At 49.6% G+C, this 18,543-nt stretch overlaps 1 protein-coding gene across 1 annotated transcript in view; it reads left to right on the plus strand.

Moving 5' to 3' along the window:
- Positions 1–18,543, plus strand: part of PTPRN2 (protein tyrosine phosphatase receptor type N2) — a 693,051-nt gene that overhangs the window by 217,397 nt on the left and 457,111 nt on the right. The window contains exon 4 of the mRNA XM_032644042.1: positions 15,366–15,468. Coding sequence (XP_032499933.1) covers positions 15,366–15,468 — 103 coding nt within the window. The remainder of the gene's footprint in view (positions 1–15,365; positions 15,469–18,543) is intronic.

Raw genomic sequence — 18,543 nt, forward strand, 5'->3', positions numbered from 1 at the left:
AGGGACACAAGCCCGCAGCCCACGCACCTTGTATTTCCCTTCATCGCTCACCTCAAGGAACCTGCCTCCGGGTCATCAGGACACCCCCCCCCCCCCCCACGGGTTTGCACTGTCGTTTCCACACGCTGGCGCCCTTCCCCCTTTAAGTGCCAACTTTAATTTTTGTGGGGTATTTATATTTTGCTACCTGTACCCAGAGGCTAGGAGAAGTGTGTATTTTAAGTAAGTCTAATAAATAAATCCATCAATCTGTGGATGCAGCCTAGCCTGGATTATCCATTTTTAATGTGTCCTGATGTCACACAGTCTTGTGTCATCACTGGAGGTAGCATCATGCAGTATTTATGCGCACAGGTGGAGAAGGCGTCTCAGAAAATCTCGCTGCTGCCACCCTTGTCGGTTTGTGCCTCGATGTAGCTGGAAATCATGTTTCCTCCGAGAGGCCTTGCCCCCCCCCGGGGGGGGGGCGGTCAGGCAGGCGCCTACCCTGAGGGTGCTCGTGGCGCAAGGTGGATGGTAACGAGGACTGAGCATTAGGGCCGCCGTGCGTGCTGTGCCCACTGCTTCCTGTGCCGCCGGCTCGTGAGTCCTGCCAACAGCCGTATTCGCGGTTCCTGCTGAGGAGCCTCTGTTCTGTTTCGAGGCATCTGCTGGGCTGAAGGCTCTCTGCGGCCACGCAGGTGGGGGCGGGGCGCGGCTCTCTGACCAGCTAATCAGTCAAGGCCACGGGCCACAGCACTCAGTCCGTTAACCGAGCTCATTCTGAAACAGTGCGCCCACCGGGAGGCTTCCCGTGCAGGCAGGCGCCCGAGCTCCTCCTCGCGTGGGCCCCCCAGGATGCGTGGGAACAGCTGGGATGTGGGGCTCTCCTGGCCTCTTTTGAAAGGTGACTTCCGGTCACATGGGTTCTCCCCGCCCACATTACACGTCTCCATGGATACCCGGGTTACAGGACAGCAGCATTCCAGGTGTAAATGAAACATTTTGTCTGCTTTAACGCTTGAGGCAAACTTGAGCCGGTCCTCTTACATGTGAGGAACCCGGTCACCTGAATGGGTGACGTCACTGCCTGGAACACGCAGACTGAGGGTGGTGGGGCTTCCTCCCCCTCTTCCTCCCCTCCCTCCCCTCCCCTCCCCCCTTCCTCCCCTTCCCTCCCTCCCCCTCCCCTCTTCCTCCCCCTTCCCTCCCCTCCCCTCCCCCTCTTCCTCCCCCTTCCCTCCCCTCCCCTCCCCCTCTTCCTCCCCCTCCCCTTCTCCCCCCCTCAGCACCCACGACACATTTGTTACATTCGGCCACAGACAGGCTCAGAGAAAGTTCAGTTCCTGTTAAAACGCACACGCACACACATGCAAGCACACACCCACACTCTCACGCGCATGCACACATCAGACAACACAGTGTCCGAATGTTCCACGTCTCTTTCTGTCTCCTGTTTGGTACTTGTAAGCAAGACACGTTTGTGGGAAATTTTCAGCCTCTGCTTCAGTTCAGTGCCTGGACTTTCTCACTTTTCATTTGTTTCTACTAAGAGGTACTTTCGTGCTACCCCCTGCCCTAAAGCATCATTTTGAAATTTAGTTTCATTTTCTGCTCTTCTGAGTTAAGAAATAAAAGCCCTTATGGAAGTTCTTCCAAGTCCCAGGGAGGACGCCACATCGGACGGGACCGGGAATGTTTGTCTGAACTCGAGATGCCCTTTGGATGGGGCCTCGACTTTCCCTCCCGACTGAGCAGGAACCACCGTGCGAGTCCCTGGGAAGGAGGCCACTTTGCTCTCTGCCCAGGGCCGGGTGCTGCAGCCATGGTCAGAGGGGGACGTGGCCCATGGCGGGAGAAAGGAAGGAGGGAGGGAGGGCAGTGACGGGTGCCATCTGAGAGGCAGGGGTCAGGACTCAGTGGATGCTGTGGAGGAGGTACTTAGTCCCCAGCCGTATTTAGTCCTCTTGGTACCCAGTGGTACTTAGTCCTCAGTGGAGACAGCTGCTGAGCAGGTACTTAGCACTCAGCAGTGCCTAATCCCCCACAGCAAAAGCAACAAGACAAGCAGCTTAGCGAAAATATGGTCTCCTGTGTGAGACGCATCTTGTGTCTGAGAGATTTCAGATCCCAGTGCCCCTGGAGCCTTGCAGGCCCCTTTTCTCGCAGGTCCACGTGCATTTTTAGGAACGCTGAAGCTGTATCATCTCCTTGACTTTAAAAAATATTCCAAAATGTTTTCCTACTCAGTAAGCACTTGAGGGGCCCTGAAGCTGTGATTTCTCATCAGGGGAACTGTGGGCCATAGAATGTGAATTTAAAATCAATCACAAGATTCCGGTAGAATCCTTCCCCGGAGGACCCAGACCAGAGGGGTAAGAATTTCAGGAAACAGTGTCATTATGGTGAGTGTGGCTGGGATGACTTGTACTTTGAAGTCAAGGGCAGTGAAGGATTTGAAATAAAAGGTGGAGTCCATCAACAGTCTGCTATGAAATTGCCAAGCCTAGCCTGGTGCTGGAAAGAATTGATAAAATCCCATGAGTTGGAAAACCGTGAAGTCTCCGTGGTGAAGGTAGACCTGCGTGCTTGCCGGTCCTGACCACGGAGACCACTGTTACGGGGGCTCTAGCCCGAGGGTGCCTGTGTGAGACTGTGTGAGCCAGCACCACAGATGTGCTTGGGGTCTGTTGCTTTGGAAGTGACATCCTAAGAGTTCCTGGACTTGCACGGGGCCCTCCACCAGGCTGTCAACGCAGCCTGCACTCACTCCCTGCTCCGTTCATGAATGGTTGAGAATAAGGACTTTATCTCAATCGTTTAATGGGGTTTTTCTCATTTGCTGTTAGAAAAATGTGGTTCCCCGCTGAATGGATCTTCAACAGAGTAATAGGCTCTGGTAAGTGCAGAGTTTGAAGGAGATGCAGCCTTTAATCACACCGGCCTTTCTGGTATGGCTGTGTTTGGGGTTTTTATTTAATAGCACTGAATACGGTTCCTTGCTCTCTCTACCTTCCTTCTCATACTTGTTTAAAAGACCAGTTTGCTGGATTTATGTCCTTGTGACTCCCCCTTTTTCTCATATATTCCCCAGTCATTTTACTGGGCCTGTTAACAGGGGAGAAGTGGAGTTACCCTAACCCAGTTTCCTCTGTGTCCACCAGAGTCGCAGGCCTCAGAGACGAGCGCGCTGTGAGTCCCACCGAAGGTGCATGGGAGCCCACCTGGCTCCCTGAACTTCCAGCTGGGGTTTTTCCCTCTTGCATGGAATGCGTAGCTCTGGCCGCAGTGACCCTGTCCTTCCCTGGTGACTGCAGATGGCCTGCTTGTTGGGTCAGACTCTCCGGCTCCACGTTGCCACTGCACCCTCTTCACACGAGCAGGTGCCCGTGGTTAGCGAGGCTGCATCACCAGGCGGCCGAGGGAGACTCGGGGCCTGCTGTCATCTCACTGGGTGGTGACCGCGCTTCATCTCTGCCCTGTCCAGCAGTGGCAACACGAGCCTCACTTTGTGCACCCGCCCAGGCAGTAGCTAGGAGAGCCGTGTGAAGTGACTCAGACATCATTTGACGTGTCCTTATTCTGGAAATGGAAGTCTGCGGTGAGATGAGGGTGGTGGCTGGGGACGTGGAGCAGCGCTGGGGGTAGTCAGGTCCCCGTGTTGACCCGGCAGTAGTGAAAATGGGCGAGAGCGCTCACCTGTGCCCCACACATTCCTGACGGGATGATGGCCAGGGCGCAGGTGTTGCAAGGAGCGAAATAAAGCATCAGCCTTAGGAAGGGATGGAGGAGGGGAGGAGGGAGGGGGAGGGGGAGGGGAGGGGAGGGGAGAGAGGAGGGAGGGGAGGGAAGATGGGAGGGGAAGAGGGAGGAGGGGAAGGGAAGGGAGAGAGGAGGGAGGGGAGGGAGGGGAGGGAGGAGGGGAGGGGAGGTGGGAGGGAGAGGAGAACCAGGCTCCAGGGCTCATTGTGAGGGTCGTGGCTGCAACCGTGTTTCTGTGTCGCTCCAGTAAAGCAGACTTGCGCACTCTTGTCTGGCCGGTGTGGTTTGCAAGCCCTGTGAGGTCAACACACTCCCCCTTGTGAAGTTTCCTGATATCCGGGGAAGGCACGGAGGACCTACTGCTTTGTGACTGACGGCAGAGGAGGTGGTGGCCTCACAGGGGTCTCTGGGCCCACGAGCACCTGCAGCCTCTTCCAGGAGGGGCGTCATGCGGCCTGGGCTCAGCATCGGGTGACCCGTGGACAGATGCTGCGTGGGGTCTGCACCTGCTGTCACAGCACTGCCCTGCCTCTGTCCCACATCCTATGTCACTGGGTCCCTGATTTGTGGCCTCTTCCAGGGTCCTTTGTCACTCAAGGCCTGCGGTAGAGGCCCTCTCACTGCCAAGTCACTCGTTGGAATGCTAAGGCTTCTGCTGGGCCAGTGGAGCTCATGTCCCCGGGGGAAAGGCCCCAGCTGGCCCCCTCCTGGGGGACTTGCAGTACAGTAGGGAGGAAGTTCCCATTAACGAATGGCGGGAAGGGAGTCACAGAGCGATGAGTCAGAAACCTGACCTCTGGAATAAGGTAGTTTCCAGCAAACAGGACTCCTGCTCGGACTCACGTCGGGTTGAGAGGGACGGTGAGTCAGGGAAGGAAAAACGCATTTGCAGTGGGCAGGTGGGCCGAGCAGACCCTTGGGGTAACCTCCTTGCCCTGCCTGAGTCCTGCCATGCTCTGCTTTTGCTGCCAGATAAACCCACTTTCTGTTTTTTAAAAATATTTTCATTTTTAAAGTTTATTTTTGGCTGCACTGGGTCTGCGTTGCTGTGCGCGGGCTTTCTCTAGTTGCAGCGAGCGGGGGCTGCTCTTCATTGTGGTGTGCGGGCTTCCGAGCATGGGCTCTAGGCACGCGGGCTCAGTAGTTGTGGCGCGCGGGCTCAGTTGCTCTGCGGCACGTGAAATCTTCCCGGGGATTGAACCCTTGTCCCCTGCGTTGGCAGGCGGATTCTTAACCACTGAGCCACTGGGGAAGTCTCCACTTTCTTTTAAATTGATGAATAGGGTTTGCTTGGCCAGGGAAACGCAGGCAGGCTGCTTCCCTGACTCCTGGGAACCTTCAGGTGGAAAGTTATTTGCTACCGGGTGGGATGAATAAGTTATTTACAACCAACTCAATAAATAAGTTGATTATCACAGTTTTCAATGTGAAAATGAAGTGTGAATATATAATAACAAGACTGATTTCTTGTATGGTTTATAAATTGTCTCTGCAAACATTTTTCAAAGAGGCAGAGAAAATTATCTTGACCATATGGCACCATCTGTGAAAGTCCCGGATGTGCAGGTTCCAGCCTGACTTACTACTTACTGCAGTGCCTGGATCTTCCACAATTATGAAAACCTGAGTTAAACCCGCTCAGGGGCTTAACTCTGTTGCCTCTGACCTGGAGCTCCCCGGTCTCCAGACCAGGCTCACACCCGCAGCCTCAGGGATACACTGTGAGTCTGGACTCTCCTCATAAAGGAGAACTGGCTGACGCCTATGGTCAACCTTACGTTTCTTGTCAAGAAGACGCCCCTTTCTACCTGGGGTCATCCTCCGTAACATCCCCAGGTCACTCCTTGCTGCAGGTTCAGAGCGCTGTGCTCCTCTCCAAGGACAGGCAGCTCCTGCCAAGGGGTGGCCTCCAGGTGCCTACCACCGTGTCTTCCCATGAGCCTAGATCCCGCCAGCGCTGCTGTCCCCCCAAAACCTGCTTGCCGCTGAGGGCCACCCTCTGTGACCTCCCCCCTCCGCTGTGAGGTCCCGTCTCTCTCCTCTGTGAGGTCCCCTCTCCCCTGTGAGGTCCCCTCTCTCTCCTCTGTGAGGTCCCCTCTCCCCTGTGAGGTCCCCTTTCCCCTGTGAGGTCCCCCCTCCTCTGTGAGGTCCCCTCTCCTCTGTGAGGTCCCCCCTCTCATGTGAGGTCCCCCCTCCGCTGTGAGGTCCCCTCTCCCCTGTGAGGTCCCCTCTCCTCTGTAAGGTCCCCCCTCCCCTATGAGGTCCCCCCTCCCCTGTGAGGTCCCCCTCCCCTGTGAGGTCCCCCCGCCCCTATGAGGTCCCCTTTCCCCTGTGAGGTCCCCCCTCTCATGTGAGGTCCCCTCTCCTCTGTGAGGTCCCCTCTCCCCTGTGAGGTCCCCTCTCCCCTGTGAGGTCCTCCCTCCCCTGTGAGGTCCCCCCTCCCCATGAGGTCCCCCATCCCCTATGAGGTCCCCTTTCCTCTGTGAGGTCCCCTCTCCCCATGAGGTCCCCTTTCCCCTGTGAGGTCCCCCCTCCCCTGTGAGGTCCCCTCTCCCCTGTGAGGGCCTCCACTGTGAGGTCCCCCCTCTCATGTGAGGTCCCCTCTCCTCTGTGAGGTCCCCCCTCCCCTGTGAGGTTCCGTCTCTCTCCTCTGTGAGGTCCCCTCTCCTCTGTAAGGTCCCCCCTCCCCTGTGAGGTCCCCCCTCCCCTATGAGGTCCCCCCGCCCCTATGAGGTCCCCTTTCCCCTGTGAGGTCCCCCTCTCCCCTGTGAGGTCCCCTTTCCCCTGTGAGGTCCCCCCTCCCCTGTGAGGTCCCCCCTCCCCTATGAGGTCCCCCCTCCCCTATGAGGTCCCCTTTCCCCTGTGAGGTTCCTCCTCCCCTATGAGGTCCCCTTTCCTCTGTGAGGTCCCCTCTCCCCATGAGGTCCCCTTTCCCCTGTGAGGTCCCCCCTCCCCTGTGAGGTCCCCTCTCCCCTGTGAGGGCCTCCACTGTGAGGTCCCCCCTCTCATGTGAGGTCCCCTCTCCTCTGTGAGGTCCCCCCTCCCCTGTGAGGTTCCGTCTCTCTCCTCTGTGAGGTCCCCTCTCCTCTGTAAGGTCCCCCCTCCCCTGTGAGGTCCCCCCTCCCCTATGAGGTCCCCCCGCCCCTATGAGGTCCCCTTTCCCCTGTGAGGTCCCCCTCTCCCCTGTGAGGTCCCCTTTCCCCTGTGAGGTCCCCCCTCCCCTGTGAGGTCCCCCCTCCCCTATGAGGTCCCCTTTCCCCTGTGAGGTTCCTCCTCCCCTATGAGGTCCCCTTTCCTCTGTGAGGTCCCCTCTCCCCATGAGGTCCCCTTTCCCCTGTGAGGTCCCCCCTCCCCTGTGAGGTCCCCTCTCCTCTGTGAGGGCCTCCACTGTGAGGTCCCCCCTCTCATGTGAGGTACCCTGTCCTCTGTGAGGTCCCCCCTCCCCTGTGAGGTTCCCTCTCCTCTGTGAGGTCCCCTCTCTCTCCTCTGTGAGGTCCCCTCTTCCCTGTGAGGTCCCCTGTCTCTCCTCTGTGAGGTCCCCTCTCCCCTATGAGGTTCCCTCTCCCCTGTGAGGTCCCCCCTCCCCTGTGAGGTCCCCTCTCCCCTGTGAGGTCCCCTCTCTCTCCTCTGTGAGGTCCCCTCTCCTTGTGAGGTCCCCCCCATGAGGTCCGTCCTCGTCCTTCAAGACTTTCTGTTCCTAGTGGTGCAGCTGCCAGTCTTTGACCTCACCTGCGCCTTTACTGCAGCTCAGACCACCTGCACCATCAGTCCTTGAGAGCCCAACCTCAGTCTCTTGAAATAGACAATTTTTGTTTATTTATTTATTTTTGCTGTGTTGGGTCTTCGTTTCTGTGCGCGGGCTTTCTCTAGTTGCGGCGAGCGGGGGCCACTCTTCATCGCGGTGCGCGGGCCTCTCACTATCGCGGCCTCTCTTGTTGCGGAGCACAGGCTCCAGACGCGCAGGCTCAGTAGTTGTGGCTCACGGGCCTAGTTGCTCTGCGGCACGTGGGATCTTCCCAGACCAGGGCTCGAACCCGCGTCCCCTGCATTGGCAGGCAGGTTCTCAACCACTGCGCCACCAGGGAAGCCCAAAATAGACAATTTTTACAACTCTTAACCCAATGCTTTTTCCTTCTCTCTACTGTCTTTAACTCATTATTCACAAATCATTAGGATAAAAACAGGAAGTACTTAGAAGAGTGCCTGGCTCATGGGTAGATATTTTTATTGTTTTAAAATTAAAAATTTTTTCATGTTGTTATTTTATCATATTTCTAAGACATAGTTGTTCATTTTTGTCCTACTCAGAACGTTTTTAAGGCTCCGTGCTGCGTGCAGAAAACGCCAGCCCTTCCTCGTGTGGTGTCCAGGGCCTCCTGTGGCCTCACACCAACCCTCTACCCGCCTCTGCCCCCTCGCTGGACTCGCACCCTCACCAACCGTGTCAAGCCCTGCCCTGGCACACCATGACCTTTTTGGATTGGCTTTTCCACTCGGCAGAATTTTCTAGAGATTCATCCAGGTTGTGGCTGTGTCTGTAGTCCCTCCCTTTTACTCCCTGCGTCATTTTTACTAATGAGTACTGGTCCCTGGTGTGGATGGACCTGTTTGTTTAACCCTCACTCACTGGATGGCATCTGGGCTCTTTCCCGTTTGGGGTATTGTAAATGAAACCGCGATAAACATTTGTTTGCAAGTTTCTGTGTGAATGTTAAGTCTTCGTTTCTCTGGAATCGGTGGCCAGGGGTCCAATTGCTCGATTGTATGATGTGCGTGTTTAGTTTGTAAGAAACTCTGCCAAACTGCTTTCCAGAGTGGCTGTACCATTTTTCAGTCCCACCAGAAATGTAACAGTGGCCCAGTTTCTCCAGATCCTCGGCAGAATTTGGTGTTGCCGCGATGTTTCGTTTTAGTCCTTCTGAGAGGTGTGTAGTGATGTCTCATTGTGTTTAATTTCCGTCTGCCTGACGGCTAATGATGTGGAACGCCCTTTTGTGTGCTTATTTGCCATCTGCACATCCTCTTCGATGAAATGTCTCCTCATGTCTTTTGTCCACTTTATAATTGGATTTTTTAATGTTTAATTCTCAGTGCTCTGTAAACTGCAGATAGTAGAGTCCCTTGTTGGATATGTAGTTTGAATTATTTTCTCCCACTCTGTCTTTTCCTCCTCTTAATAGGACATTTCACAGAGCAGAAGTTTTTAATTTTGACGAGATCTAGTTTATCAGTTTTTCTTTTTATGGATGATGTCTGGTGTCAAGTCTAGGAACTTACTGCTTAGCCTCAGGCTCTAAAGGTTTGCATCTTTCTAGTCCCCTAAGATTGTTGTTGTTTTATGTTTTGCGTTTACATCCGTGACCCGTTTTGGCTACTTTTCGTGTGAACCACGAGACCTGTGTCGAGGCTCCTGTTCTGGCCTCTGGATGCTCAATTGCTCCAGCACTATTTGTTGAAAAGGCAATTTTTCGACCATTAAGTTCCTTTTGCACTTTTGTCAAAAATCTGTTGGGCGTTTCTGTGTGGGTCTGTTTCTGGGTTCCCTGTTTTGTTCTGTCGATCTCTTTGCCTCTCCTCCCACCAGTACTACACGGCCTTGACTACTGTGCCTATTAATAAGACTATAGGTATAGAATTATTAGGTAGAATCATTCCTCCTGCTTCATTCTTCTTTTTCCAAATTGTTTTAAGTTCTCTAGTTCCTTTGCTGTTCCACATAAATTTCTTGTCTGTATCTACAAAGAATTTTTCTGGGATTCTGATAGGAATCGTGTTAAACTTGTATATTAATTTGGGGAGAGTTTACATCATTATTATGCTGCGATTTCCAGTCCATGAACACATTATGTCTATCGTTTATTTATATCTTTGATTTCTTTCATCAACATTGTATAGTTTTCAGTGCACATGTTTTGTTAGATTTACACCTAAATATTTTACTTTGTGAGTGACTGTAAATAATATTTTAGTTTCAGTGTGTTCATAGCTAATACAGAAAAATAATTTATTCTAGGAGTTTTTTGTAGATTCATTGGAATTTTCCATGTGGAAAATTATGTCATCTGGAAATAGGTACAGTTTTATTTCTTCCTTTTTCACCTGCATGACTTTTATTTCCTTATATTGCCCTCTTGCACTATTGAGAACTTTTGGCTCTGTTGAGTAAAAGTGGTGCAAGAGGACATCCTTGCCTTTTTCCTGATTGTAGTGGGAAAGCTTCTAGCTTCTTACCATTAAGTATGATGTTCGCTGTAAGGCTTGTGTAGACGTTCATTGCCAAGTTGATGAAGTTCCTCTCAATTTCTATATTTGTGAGAATATCCATCATGAAAAGGTGTTGAATTAATTGATTTATTTTGGATTAAACCAGTCTTGCATCCCTGGAATAAACCCCATCATGTACAGTTATTTTTATATATTGCTGGATTTTATATGCTAATATTATGGTATGGATTTTTATGTCCGTATTCATGAGGGATATTGGTATGTAGGTTTCTTTTTCTCTTTTTTTTGGTATTGTCTTTGTCTGCTTTTGGTATCAGGTTAATATTAGCTACATAAAATTAATTGGAAACTATTTCCTCCTTTTCTGTTTTCCAGAAGGAATTGTATAGAATTCATATTAATTCTTCCTTAAATGTTTGGTAGAATTATCCAGTGAAACCATCTGGGTCTGGAAATATCTTTTTGGGAGGTTTTAAATTATGAATTCAATTTTCATAATGGTTATAGGATTATCAAATTATCTATTTTCATATTGGATGAGTTGTAGTAGTTTGTGTTTTTCGAGGAATGGGTCCATTTCGTCTAAGGTGCTATGTTTATGTGTGTAGACTTGTTTGTTCCCTTATGAGGTCTGCAGGGTCTGTACTGATGTCCCCTGTTTCGTTGCTGTTATTGATAATTTGTGACTGGTCTCGCTTTTTCATTGTCAGTCTTGCTAGAGGTTTGCCAATTTTACTGATCTTTTCAGGAAAGCAGCTTTTGTCTTCACTGATTCCTCTATTTTTTAAATTTCAATTTTGTTGATTTCTGCTCTTTATTATTTCCTTCCTTCTAGTTGCTTTGGGTTTATTTTGCTCTCATTTTCCTAGCTTCTTCATGTGGGAATTTAGATGATTGATATGAGACTTTTTCTAATGTAAGTATTTAGTGATAAAAGTTTCACTCAGTGCAGCTTTAACTGTGCCCCACAAATTTTGATATGCTGTATTTTCATTTTCACTCAGTTCAATGTATTTTTTCCCTTGGATTCTCTTTGACCTGTGGCTTGTTTAGAAGTGTTGTTTAAGTTCCAAGTGTTTGGAGACTTTTCTTGTTATATTTATGTTACTGATTTCTAGTTTGACTCCACTGTGATTGGAGAACATACTCTGAATGATTTTGACCCTTTCCATGTTGCTGAGTTTTATTTATGTTCCAGGATATGGTCCACTTTAATTGGACGAAGATGCACCTGTTTAGGAGGGTAATTGGGATGATGGCAATGTAGAAACTTCTGTCAGTTCCTGCTTCTCATATTTGCAGCCCTGTTGCTTGGTGTGTATATATTTAGGATTGCTGTATCTTCTTGGCAGATTTACCCTTTTATCATTATGTTATGTCCTGTCCCTGGTAATTTTGTTTGTTATGAATACTAATTTATCTGCTATTATGATGACCACTGCTACTTGTCTTTAATTAATGATATATCTTTTTTTATCCTTTTACTTCAACTTGAAAGCTGGAGTGAGTTTCTTATAAACAGCATATGGTTGGGTCATGCATTTTTAATCCACTCAATCGATGTTTGTCTTCATTGGTATATTTAGCCCATTTATATTTAATGTAATTATTGATTTGTTAAGACTTAAACTCCTATTATATCTTTTTGTTCTATTCTATTTTTTTGTCTGTATTCTTTTTCCTGCATTCCTTTAGGTTATGTTCACCGTTTTTTACAAATGCATTTTGATTTATCTGTATTGTTTTTGAGTGTATCTCTTGATAACCTTTTTAGTAGCTGGTATAGATAGTACATACATTTCATATATATATATATATATATATATATATATATATATATATATATATATAAAACTATCGCAGTTTACTGGTGTTATCATTTTACCATTTTGAGTGGGGTATAGAAACCTTACCTCCTTTTATGGTTTTCCCCGTTTATTATAATTATTTTAAATATTTCCTCTACGTATATTTAGAAGCACATCAGACAGTGTTATCGTGTTTGCTTCAACTGTCAAACATAATTTAGAAAGCTCCGAAGAAGGAAAGCTTATCGTATTTACTCACACCTTTACTTTTCATGCTCTTTTTCCGTCTTGATGTTCCAAGTTTCTTCTATCATCACCTTTCTATTTAGAGAAGTTCACATAGCAATTCTTTTGGGGTAGGTCTGCTGGCAAAGTATGGTCTCATTTTCATTTATCTGAGAATGTCTTCATTTCCCTGTCATTCCTGAACAGTGTTTTCACGAGGTATCTGGATTGGTAGACTTTCAGGATTCTGGATTGACAGCTTTTTCTTTCAGAACTTTCATGTGGCCTCTGTGGTTTCTGATGAGAAATCCTCTGTCATTTGAATTATGTTCCCCTCATAGGTAAGGTGTCATTTCTCTGGCTACTGTTAACATTTTCTTCTTTGCATATGGTCTTAAGAAGTACAGTTACCATGTGCCTTGGAGGAGGTTTGGGTTTATCGCATTTGGGGTGCTCAGCTTCTGGAATCTTTAGGTTTATGTCTCTTGCCAAAACTGAGAAATTTTCAGCCATCATTTTTTTGAGTACCTTTTCAGCCCTGCTTTCTTTCTCCTCTCCTTCTGGGATTCTGATGACATGAAAGTTAGATCTTTTGTTATAGCCCCACAACCCAGAGGCTCTGTCCCTTTTTTTTTAGACTATCTTCTCTCTATTGTTGAAATTGGGTGATTTCTGTTGTCCTCTCTTCCAGGTCACTGATTCTTCTCTCTGTCCCCTCCATCCTTCTATTAAGTGCGTGCAGTGAGCTGTTTATTTTGGTTATTGTATTTTTAAATTATAACATTTTCACTTTTTTAAATATTTGTGTTTTTATTGAGGCTTTTCCCATTGTTTCATTTGTCTCCAGCTCACGAATGTTCACTTCAGTGTTTCTGTCACGGCTGCCTTCTAGTCTTTGTGAGATAAGGCTGACATCTCAGGTTTGCTGTGTGCTGACTGTCTTTTTTCCTTCAGTTTGAGGTTTTCTTGGTTTTGGTAAGAGTGGTTTTCTGTTGAAACCTGGGCATTTTTGTATTATGTTATGAGTCTCCAGATCTCATTTAAACTTGTGTTTTAACTGGCTTTTTCTGGCTCTGCTCTGCCGGGGTAGGGGCTCTGTTACTGACAATGGAGGTCGAAGCCCAGGTTCCCCGCCAGGTCTCTGCTGGCACCTGAGGGAGGGTTCTTGTCCTCACTGCTGGGCAGCCGGTAGGTGGGAGTCTGAACTCCCCACACGGTCTCCACTGGCACATCAGGGGGTGGTTACCACCCAGTGGGGAGGGAAGTCCCCCTCCCCACTTGGCTGCTCTGGTGACCCTGGCAGAGTCACTCTGGCCTCACAAGGGAGGATGCGCAGGCTCCCTCTCGGCCTGAGCTGTACTGTCTGCAATGTGCTAAGTCACTTCTCTCCAGGCCTCTAACTGGAGAGAGGCAACCTCAGCTGGGCCTCGCTGGTACCAGTGCTGGTGGCTGATTCAGTTCCAAGTCTGAGATCAGGGGGCCCAGCACCTGTTTCTTGGGTCCCTGGGTCCCTAGCCAGTCTTCTTTCCACACTGCACAGCCTTCCACACATACAGTTTCCAGGGATTGGCTGTACCTGGTGGGAAAAGTGTCTTCTCATCTTCCAGGCCCAGACCCTCTCTTCCCAGGGTTTCACCTCCTCTGACTGGCCTTGGAGAGAACTTCAGGAAGGATGTAGGCCCCCAGACCTACACATTCCTTTGTTTTTCTATCCAAGTGCCCAGTTCCTGCCTGCTCCCAGGAAAGCTGAGAGATCTGGGCTGGGGCTCAGGGTTCCCCTCACGGCCCGTAGACCACCTCTATCAGGTGGCCACCTGTTGCAATTGAGGCCTCCTCACAGACCTCAGAGTCGGTACAGCTTAGACCTCTGTGCTCTTTAGATAAAAATATTACTGAAGTTCTGTTATTTAAATTGTAAAAATGATTTTTTTTCACAGAAAGTTCTTTTTGCGCTCGTGATTTTTTCTGTTTCCGGGTGGATGTTGGCGTGAAGACCATCCCTTAGGGAATGATGTGGTTAAGCCACGCCCGTTTTCTGAGCCAGCAGTGCCAGATGTTATGCTACTATTGCAGATGTGTTTCCAATTGTGAATGCTCCTGGGAGTGGGCCGATAGTAGCCGCGCAAACACATTTCACGTGGGGCGTTTTCTAGTTGCTGTTGGCAAACGGAACAAACTTGCTTATTAAGCACATTGAGTCCTGAAGTTAGGGGAGGGTGCCAGCGGGGCTGGGTCTCCCTGCAGGGCCCTCTCTCGAAATGTCACGTCGCAAACTGAGCCGCTTGCCGGTTGCTGTGGATGGAGCGGGGGTGGGGGGGCGGGGGATGGCACTGGATAATGCCATCGGACCTTCTGAGATTCAGAACTATTCCAACTGCTTGAATCTTGCCGCTGGTAAATTTTAAAAAAACGTTAGATTTGCATTTGAAAACATATTCCAGTGTGTTCATGAAGGCAGCTTATGTGTAAGAGCCGTGCTTTTCATTCCACCCAGAATATGTGTTCTCAGTGAGCTCTGGACCTTCTGGTACCGCACTCACACACACACACACACACAAACAAGCACAGCGGTCCTGATGTGAAGATTTTGGTAATGTGTTTTCGTACAGGGCATAAAAATATATCTCTGTAATTACATGATATTTAGTGATTAGATAATTACGGATAATTGCATGGGGTAGTTCTAAGTGCTAAAGTGTTACCATAAGATCTAAAATGTACGAATTGCATAATAATTATCATGTGATCTGCAGTGCATATAATTAATGCATAATCACATGGATTTTGCCTTCATAACTACTTCGCCCTTGTTATAAAGCTCTTTGTCATAACATTTGAGTATAAATATAATGTAATTGGCTCCCAGATACAGTACATTAAGCCCCGTGATAATTGCTTTCACAGTATAACAATAGCCCTTATTTCACTTCAAACGCGTGGCTCTTAAGCACGGTGGGGTCGCGAAGAACAAGTCGCCAGGGCGTGGAGGCAGAGTGGCGCTGAGTGACGGCCACTAGGCGCGCTTCTGGGTGAGGAATGCCTTTGCTGTGACCAGACCTTTCCAGGTAGAAGAGTTTGCATCTTTGACTTGGAGCCTCTCTTCTAACGGCGGCGCGCGCCCCTGCCCTGCAGCAGCCGGCCCCTGCATACAGCAAAGCACCCACCGCATTTCAGGTGGAGGGGCCGTAGAGGGCTGGAATTTCTGTAAGGAGAAGATCTCGTAGTAAACTGCAGTGAGCGGGACCTTGCCCGATGGATGACATTGTGGGAGAACACCTGGAACAGCAGTGGTTACTCAGAGACGGAAACGGGAGCTCTGGCTCGACTTCCATGTCGTTAACGCAGTTCCTGCAACTCTCCCCGCAGGTCTCACGTGGCAGGATGGCTACACCCAGCACGTGATGGCACGGGAGCTCGCCAGCCTTCCCCAGACCTCCCCACGACGCCCAGAGGCCTCCGGCGCAGCCAGGTAAAGTGAGCTTGGTTTACGGCGCCTCGCCGGCGGCCACGCCAGCATCCACCAGCCCTTTTCCTTGTTTCACGCGGCAAAGGACCCTGTCTTTCTGTGTAGACGTTCCAGGAGTCTGGAACGTGTGTGACGGAGCAGCAGGGACTCCCCCCACGGGGTGCTGGCCCTGCCCCGGGGAAGGTTGTAGGAGCGACCCGCCCAAAGGTCCTCCCCGCCTTCCTGAGACCCTCGGAAGCTCTGCATCTTCAGAGCCTTGGTGGAAAGCAGAGGAGTCAGTAATTCTCACTTCCCAGTAAGAGTTTATGTCCACTTTAGTACAAAAAGCAAATTAAACCGTGAAAGGCGTGCCGTTCCCCAAGCACGGCAGCCCGTGTGAGCTGGATTCATTCCATCTCGTCCTCTCTGCACACGTGCGGAGGTGCAGACGCCTTGCCCACTCGTGCAGGGGGGACACAGACCCCGGCAGCTGAGGACTCGGCCCACAGACAGAGCGCCGGGCGCGGGCCGCCACAACCCCGAGCCGGCGTTTATACAGCAGGGAGACAACCTTCCCCCCAGGCTTCGCTTGGAAGTCCACTCTTCCCTCAGAGAGTGAGTTTTCTCTGTCCGTAGCCTCAGTTAAAATAATCTCAGTGACAGAAACGTCAGCCGTCTGCCTTCCTGCCCGTGCTGCGGAGCCGAGGAAGCAGCTAGGCCACCAGGTCCTGCAGGATTAAATGCACCAAATGTGAAAGCACGTTCACCGTGGCGGCTCTCACTGGCCAGATCTGCCGTGAGTTTCTTGAGGGTCGGAGCTGTCCTTTGTCTTTCTTGCTGGTATACTGAGCTTTAACAAGGAGAGTGTGCCACTGTAGTCTGTTCTGTAAAAACAAAACACAAAAACCAAAGTCAAGCTATCCTGAATTTCCATTTTCATCTGGGTGAGTTCAGACTTGTCATGCTGGTCGTTCAGTGCCATCTGGGCATTTCAGCACCACCCGCTCCTTCCCTCCTGGTGAAGATGTACCTGAGTGGGGTGCACTGTCCCAGACAGCCCTGACCTCCGCTGAGGAGGCCAAAGGGCAGAGGGATAGGAGAACTGGGCAGACCGAGCAGGAACAACTCTTTACGTAGTCTAGACAGTCAGCAAGTACGGCGGAAAGGCCAGACCGTCGTCAGGGAAAGAGCGCTTCCAGAGAGAACAGCCCTGAGAAATCAGACACGGTGAGACCACGGACAGACACCTGGGTCACCACGTTCTTGCCAGCGTTAATATTGTCATTTAAAATAATTGTCCATTCGTTATGAAAAACGGTTGCTTCGCTTTTTTAGATTACAAGTGAGATTAAAATTTTCAAGTACACATATGTAGGGACTGGAATTCTCTGTATGGATTTCCTGTGCGTGACCTTTGTCCACATACAAAGTATTTTTTGTATTTTTCTGCATAGCCTTGTTATTTAAGGCTAGTGACTCTTCACGTGCCGTATTTTATAGAAGTAGCTTTCCGGTCTGTTCCGTAGATGGCACGAGGTACAGTTGCCAGCAGAAAGGGAGCTCATAGCCCTCTCGAGGTGGGAGTTCTAATTTCTTCCTTGAGGGTGTTAATTCCCTCCCCCCTCGCCCGCTCTGCCCCGGAGAGATGGGCTTCCTGGGCCGCACCAGCAGGTCCTTGGCCTCGGGCTGGGTGGGTTTGGCCGTGGTGCACCCCTGGCTGGGAGGGCGGGAAGGCATCGCACCCAGGGCTCTGCCAAGGTCATGGCTGCTTGGACCCCCGCTGTGACCCATTAACTCCTCCCTCCCATAGACCCAGCCCTTCTCCACCGTCAGCCTGTCGGTTCTCTTGGTCCTGCTCTGTCTTTGCGAACAGTTCCTTTTTTAAACTGCTGGACGTCCCGTTTGGAGATGCCGCGTGTCCTATGGGGCCTCTGCCTGGTGACAGGAATCCTGGTCACCCACCCTCTTCTTCCTCAGCTTTTGTCAAGGTTACAGGATCGTCATGATACACACATAATAGTTTTCCTGCTTTTCAAAAACCTTCTGCAAAACTTTCTTTAGCGTTGAAATTGTCTGCTGCCTGGTATATATATTTTTTTTTTTTTTTTTTTTTTTTTTTTTTTTTGCGGTACGCGGGCCTCTCACTGTTGCGGCCTCTCCCGCTGCGGAGCACAGGCTCCGGACGCGCAGGCTCAGCGGCCACGGCTCACGGGCCCAGCCGCTCCGCGGCACGTGGGATCTTCCCGGACCGGGGCACGAACCCGCGTCCCCTGCATCGGCAGGCGGACTCTCAACCACTGCGCCACCAGGGAAGCCCTGGTATATATTTTTAAATGATCTTTCTTTGTAGGTAAATCTCATAACACTTTCATTGTCTTCTAAGATTATTGGTGAAATATGCTCACAGATTTTACACTTTTGCAGAGAACTATTACCCTTTTCATAGGGATTTCCACATTTGTTAACTTAGTGTGAGTCACAGTACTGTGTTATAATTTAAAAAATCATTCACCATATGTGCAATTATCACACCTTTGCCATTGCATTTTCTCTTTACCCTTTTAACACAATTTTTAAAAATAATTATCTCTTGGACTTTTCTCTTTTCACCATTCCTAGATTTATTGTTTTTATGAAACTTCTTGAGCTGAAAGTTTTGTTCTTAATTTTATTTATTCATTGTTAAAAAGCAGTGAAATCACTTAAGGCTATGCATTCGTGCGTGGTTTTGGCATCATCCTGTAATGTTGATGGGCTCATTTGCTTTTGTTCTAAATTATCTGTAATTGTAATTTTAGATCCTTTGGGAGCAGTAAGTGTAGGCTCTTTCCTTTGTTCATATTTATGTGCTCTTGTCTTTAGACTTTAAATCAGTGTCTAGTTTTATTGCATTTTAGTTAGAGAATGTGACATGTTCAGTTTTTACTTTTTAGAAATATGGGGTTCTCTTTGTGGCCTAGTTTATACCACACTTTTATTAATTTTCAACGGATACTTCAAAAAACTATTGTATCGGGCTTCCCTGGTGGCGCAGTGGTTGAGAGTCCGCCTGCCGATGCAGGGGACACGGGTTCGTGCCCCGGTCCGGGAAGATCCCAC

Source organism: Phocoena sinus, chromosome 9, assembly GCF_008692025.1.
Source record: "Phocoena sinus isolate mPhoSin1 chromosome 9, mPhoSin1.pri, whole genome shotgun sequence".
Classification (NCBI taxonomy): Eukaryota; Metazoa; Chordata; class Mammalia; order Artiodactyla; family Phocoenidae; genus Phocoena; species Phocoena sinus.